Raw genomic sequence first — 5,818 nt, 5'->3', positions numbered from 1 at the left:
CTCTCGCGTTTTTCTTTCTTTTTTAGAATGCAAAAGAAAAAAAACTAAAAGGTGACCCAGTTAAATACGGGGCATCTCTTATTTTGAAATATAACAGGTGATGGCCTAGTGGCTAAGCCATGCTCTCTGGAGTCGCGGGTTCGAGTCTTATTCTCGCGTTTTTTCAGCTAGGAATCGAACTCAGCGGGTGGTGCGTGTGAACAGCCACTACGCTATGAGAGGATTAGTGATCTAAAAAAGTTATAATTTTATGTATATCAATTTCGAAATGTTTGAATTCAAAATTTGATTTTAAATTTCGTCCGATTTTTTTTGGTATTTCGTGGTTACCATGAATTTCGGTGCCCCCGAGAAAAAAGGACCGCTTGGGATCCGAAACCTCTAAACACATTTCTAGATTGTTTCCTTTGTGTCATGATGGGATGGGAAGACAGATAGCCAAGTTAAGGAAAAAAAATTATGAGACCAGGTCTCACGGGTTAGCAGGTGAGACCCATCCTGATGGATGACATGTGACATTCACAAATCACAAAGCATCTATCCCATCCCCACCTGAAATCAGGGGGGAGAGATTAGATGCTTTGTGAATTGTGAATGTCACATGTCATCCATCAGGACGGGTCTCACCTGGTTTATATGAGACCTGGTCTCATATAATTTTTTTCCCCAAGTTAAAATTATAAAATGGAAAGGCAAACTGATCGGTGAGGGTGCTCCAAATATGTCAAACGTGTGTTTTCGACGGTGCTTGCTTGGGCGCTTGGAGGATTTCGCTCAAGATGGCTCTACCCACACACGGTCAACACGATGGAACATGCACCGATGCACGGGACAGGGTGGTTGCGGCTGCCGCGAGATTTAATCTGCACCCAGGCATTTCCCTGGACGAATTCCCCGTTGATGGTCATGGATGCAAAGGGGGGTGTGTTTTTCACTGTGCCTGTTAGTCCCTCCAGCCTTACCTCCGTAGCCACCTTAGCTTTTTAGGTGCACTAATGGATACATTAAACTCGATTAATTTACAGGACTGCGATGACCATAAACACCTGATTCAGTCTCGATCTACAATCTTACACGCAGGCAGGCCCTACTGCTTGGCTTGGCTGCACGCTCATCTGCCCCAGGGAGGTACTCTACTACCTTCTTCTCTTCACCATCTTCAGCTTAATCACCGTCCGGTTTTCGGGGAACCCTGAACTAAGCCGATCTGCTAGGCTGAACCCGATTAGTTGCTTCCATCAGCTGTCATCGAAACATAACAAATGCGAAGAGACAATGAGTAGTTGCAAATGATTTGAGCAAAAAATGGGAGGGAGAGTGCAAGAATCCCTACCTGAACGTCGTCTCAGGACAAAAAAGCACACGCCGATCACGGCGTAGCAAAGGAGGAGAAGCAGTCCCTTCAGATAATGCGACGACCCGTCCTGCAAAACACACGAACAATTCCTTCACTGAATGAGTTGCTATTACCATGACAAGCATACCAGAAACACCAAACTGAACAGACGTTGACTCAGCGCGGGGATGCGAAACAGAACATAAAATTACCTGGAGGGTGAAGCTTGTGACCAATATTGCGAGGAACAAAGAACCAGTCTCTAGCAGGTTGAAATCAAGATCCATTGGAACCCCCATGACCCAAGCCACAAGGACACTCAGTGGCACCTACAACAGTTCAGTTCCATCAGGAAAAAGACAAAGGCAAGACCATATGAAGATAACAATGTCCAGAGGTCAGTTAATACAGACCACAAACATGGAAATCTGCGTAGCTGACCCCAGAGATACTCCGAGGGTGATGTCCTGTTACAAAAAAAAATAAAAAATAGAACAGATTTGGTGTTACTTATCGCTCCCCGGCATTTCAGTGAGTATGCACGGGTTCTGAACTTCTGATGCTACTTACCAGCTTGTTCTTAAAAGCAAATATGATTGCCCCAGCATGCTCTGCTGCATTCCCGACAATCGGAATCAAGATGATGCTAATGAAGCTCACTGATAGTTCCCAGGATTCTGAGGCCGCCTGCAAAATTTGTTCCCAAAAAACATTCTTAGCTACGCTGTAGGTTAGCTCTGAGTAAAATTACAGAGGAAATTCCTTCAGAACGCCCATCCAAACTTAGCCAACATGAACATAGGATGGTGTTGCATACCTCAATTGTGCTAACGACATACTCTGACAGTAAGGCGGTTATCACAGTCATGACTGCTAGCCAAACCATCGCACTTGTAAATCCCAGTACCGCCTCATCTTCAGAGACCAAATCATCACCATCATCTTCAACCTGATCATTTTGTCATTAACCAACTAGTTATATGCATGTTAGTAGGTTATTCTGGTTTCTGATCAGCACTTTACAAATATTACACACCTCCTGGGGCTCAAAGAGCTGGCGATGCGTCTTCAGTTGGAAGTAAAGGTAGGCTCCATAGGCCAGGATCATGAGAACGCTGCACGCCCGGGATAGCACCAATCCTGAATCGTCGGAGTTTACTGCATGCTCACCGGCGCTTACTGCATACCTCAGCATCAGCGGCATTGATTGGCATAGCACACCAAGAATTAGAAGCCCTGTGCTGACATCTGCTTGCTTCTGCACAAATGAAAGCCATATCGTCGTTCATGCGTCATGACAAATTCGTGCAATCGTAAACAGCATAACAGTAGTACGAAGTAGATGGCCGAGTTGGTTACTCTGTCGTATGGCTGCTCGACACCGAGGTTTGCCAGCCCACCAAAAAAGAGGGAGGTGCCGAGGACAAGCAGCAAGTTGGACAAGATGGAGCCGAGCAGGGAGCATTTCACCACCGTTATCTTGCCTTCCCTCAGGGCGAATAGCGCGATGATAACCTCGGTGACGTTGCCGAACGTCGCATTCAACAGTCCACCAACTGCAGTTCAGGTAGATAACCACATGATGTCCAAGTTGTAGTTTGGTTAGAAACTTAGAATGATTTGACGTTTTGAGATCAACAACTCTTACCAGTGGGACCTGTGTAGAAAGCGATCTGTCTGTGATCAAAATAACACAAAGAACAGAGTGCAAGCTTTGTCAGCAACATAATAAAGAAGGTAACGCCGAGCCGGACACGCTATGACGATGAACAAAAGAGACTTACTCCGTCAAGAAACTGAGTCGCTCTGCAAGAGGAATTAGCCCAATTAAGCTAAGCACGAAGAGCCACACCTGTATGAGCTCAGCATTAGGGAAAAAGATAGCAAGTGTCCAAAAAGATGGGCAAACGGTGAAGAATATTCGGGATCTACATGCTCTTCCTGTCCTATTGGTTCTAGCCACGAAAATATTACTGTCCCTGTTTAATCAGCCAGATTTTTGAACATACTACAACTTGGAATATGTTGGTACAAACTACAAGCATAGTCAGTCCTGGTGTGTCTCACGTGTTCTCTGGAGCACCGGCACGACAGGGAGAGCTGAGAAGACGTAGGAGTCACATGCCGGACTGAAACGATGGTAAGAAGACAAGAGAAGGCAGTACAGCAAGAGCATCTACCTCTGCTTTGTCCAGAGGAATCCCACAGTGAAAACGGCCCGTGTTCGTGTTTGATCTGAGCTCTCGCCGATCAGCCGCAGGACTGTCGCAAGGAACTGCTAGCGATTAGGGTGTATAGTTACCGAATCCTGCTAGCGCAGTGGTGCCTACGTACGGACAGGATTCACCTGGTGACCACGTTGTTAACTTAGTACTAAACCCATCTTAATCATTGTTGCTGCATGTGCAGTGAGCCCAGGGGCGGGGATTAATGGCTGCCATCGCTGGATGGATCATGGATGTATAATATACTGGTATTAGCATTAGGAGGTGGATGTGAGGTGCAGACATGGATGTTGATGGACCGACATGGGCGACATGGGTGGTGGTGGAGAGCAAGAATGTGCATGTGATTGGCAGAGCCGGGGCATATTAGTCGCGGCTTATTCCATTCCACGATTCCATCTGTAACGCGTCAATTTTGATTAGTGGTTGGGGTTTGAGGCCTAGCCCACATGCCGGTATGGGGTCACTCACATGTAAACAGCTCGATGTAGATCAAATCTTTCTCCAAGAAAATATGCAAACAAAATCACTATCATTCCATTCTCACATAAACCTGCACTAATTGCTATGAATGGTTATGTTGGCGGTTTCTTTAATGGAAATCGATGGGAGGCCCGCTGTTTCAAATACTTAAGAAAAACTTAGTATGGGACTATGAATGCATTGGCCACAGCTCTTGTTCTCTCTCTCTCTTCACATGTTTGTGCAACGCCCTGTTGAACTATTAATCTAAGCACTAATAAGGTAATACTAAATGCAGGAGTTAGTTAGCGGTGGGCAGAGGAGAATAAAATATATTTTTATGGTAGTGATGAAAATGTTTAGGATGCTTGTTTTATGTTGGAGACAAGGCACATGCAAGTTTTTCATAGAGCGGTTGATCAAAGAGCAAATCAAACGTCCCTAATTACGTCTGTTGGCTATAGGTGTTCCAGCGTTGATGTGACAAAAGCAGAGGAGAATGCGGGATCTTTCTAGTAGACGAAACGGCACTGAAACCGATGTACGACCGTAATCCTCCTAGGGTGATGAAAAATGTAATGTGTGTTTTATGTTGCATAACAGTACAAGGCACATGTAAGCTTAACAGAGGGAGCCGCAGAGCAAATCGATCGTTCCTACAACATATGATCCAATACAATTGCGATGGACAGAGGAAGCAATCGGAATCAAAGAGGTTCGATGGAGCAAACAAACAGAAATGAGCAGCTAAGTTAACGACAGCACTACCTAATACGTAGTACTACTAGCAACTATTAGGTGAAACTGCGATAAATAAACACGGAAATCAGGTGGAAGCAGGCGTTGAAGGGCCGGTGAGAAAGATTGGAGGTTACAGGAAAGGAAAGAGGGAGAGATGAGGCGAGGCGTACCTGGCCGAAGCGCATGTATCTGGCGACGACGGCGAGGACGACGGCGGGGAAGAGGACGAAGAGCTTGGTGCCGAAGAGCACCTCCTGGAGGGTGGAGAGGAAGCCTCGGAGCGCGGCGCAGGGCACCTTGCGGACGAGCGAGGTGTCGGACTTCTTGCGGAGGGAGGAGGAGGACATGTTGTGCGCGGTGCGGCCCAGGTGCCGCATCTCCTTGCCGCCGGCCTCCAGCAGCGGCGCCGCCACCGCGGTGGAGGAGTCCATCTTCCTTCCTTCCTTCCTTCCTTCCTTGTCGCAGGCCGCGGGCAGGCTCTCGGCTCAGCTGTGCTCTGTTTCTTTCGGCTGGCTACCACCACCTCGCCGCTACCTCCTCAACAGAGCATCGGGGCGGGCGGCGGGGGCGGGGGCGGGCACATGTATACCGTGCAGTGCAGGTGGGCGAGCGGGGGTTAGAAAAGGGGCGGGCAACGTGGCGTGCCGCGCAGCTGGTCCGTTAGCGCTCCCTCCACCTCGCCCCGGTTGTGTGGCCGGGCGGGGCAGGGTACCGCTCGGGATAGCCTAGGCCGGCCGAGGGGATCGGCCTGGCCGGTGGCCGCTGCTGCTGGAATTGGGTACGAGAGCGAGGCCTGCGATGACGCGGATGGGGTAACGGCTGCCCCGCTAGCCTCGCCTAGATACAGCGAAGCCAACCGGTGGCTGTGTACCTAGTACGTACGTACGTACGAGGGACGGGGACCGACGAGGAGAGAGACACGGGAAATACATAATTCCTTGACGACGTGCCGAACAAAAATACAGCAGCTCTGGTCTTTGAATTGATGGTATAATTGGACATATCTTCTTGTATGTATGTGTATATAAAAAGTACGGCAAAGAAAAGCGGTGGC

General features: G+C 48.2%; 1 protein-coding gene across 1 annotated transcript; it reads right to left on the bottom strand.

Annotated features, from left to right (window-relative positions):
- Positions 1-909: 909 nt before the first annotated feature.
- Positions 910-5,344, bottom strand: LOC119365540 (vacuolar cation/proton exchanger 1b-like). Its single transcript, XM_037631181.1, has 11 exons — positions 4,935-5,344; positions 3,121-3,188; positions 2,985-3,013; positions 2,696-2,892; positions 2,373-2,594; positions 2,154-2,285; positions 1,907-2,023; positions 1,750-1,803; positions 1,549-1,665; positions 1,334-1,424; positions 910-1,242 (listed from the first exon to the last, which is right to left on the bottom strand). Exons 1-11 carry the CDS (start codon positions 5,193-5,195, stop codon positions 1,226-1,228), a joined length of 1,305 nt encoding a protein of 434 aa, XP_037487078.1. The 5' UTR covers positions 5,196-5,344; the 3' UTR covers positions 910-1,225.
- Positions 5,345-5,818: the final 474 nt, after the last annotated feature.

The sequence above is a fragment of the Triticum dicoccoides genome, chromosome 2B (assembly GCF_002162155.2).
Source record: "Triticum dicoccoides isolate Atlit2015 ecotype Zavitan chromosome 2B, WEW_v2.0, whole genome shotgun sequence".
Taxonomy (NCBI): domain Eukaryota; kingdom Viridiplantae; phylum Streptophyta; class Magnoliopsida; order Poales; family Poaceae; genus Triticum; species Triticum dicoccoides.
This window is presented reverse-complemented; position numbering and strand designations above follow the sequence as displayed.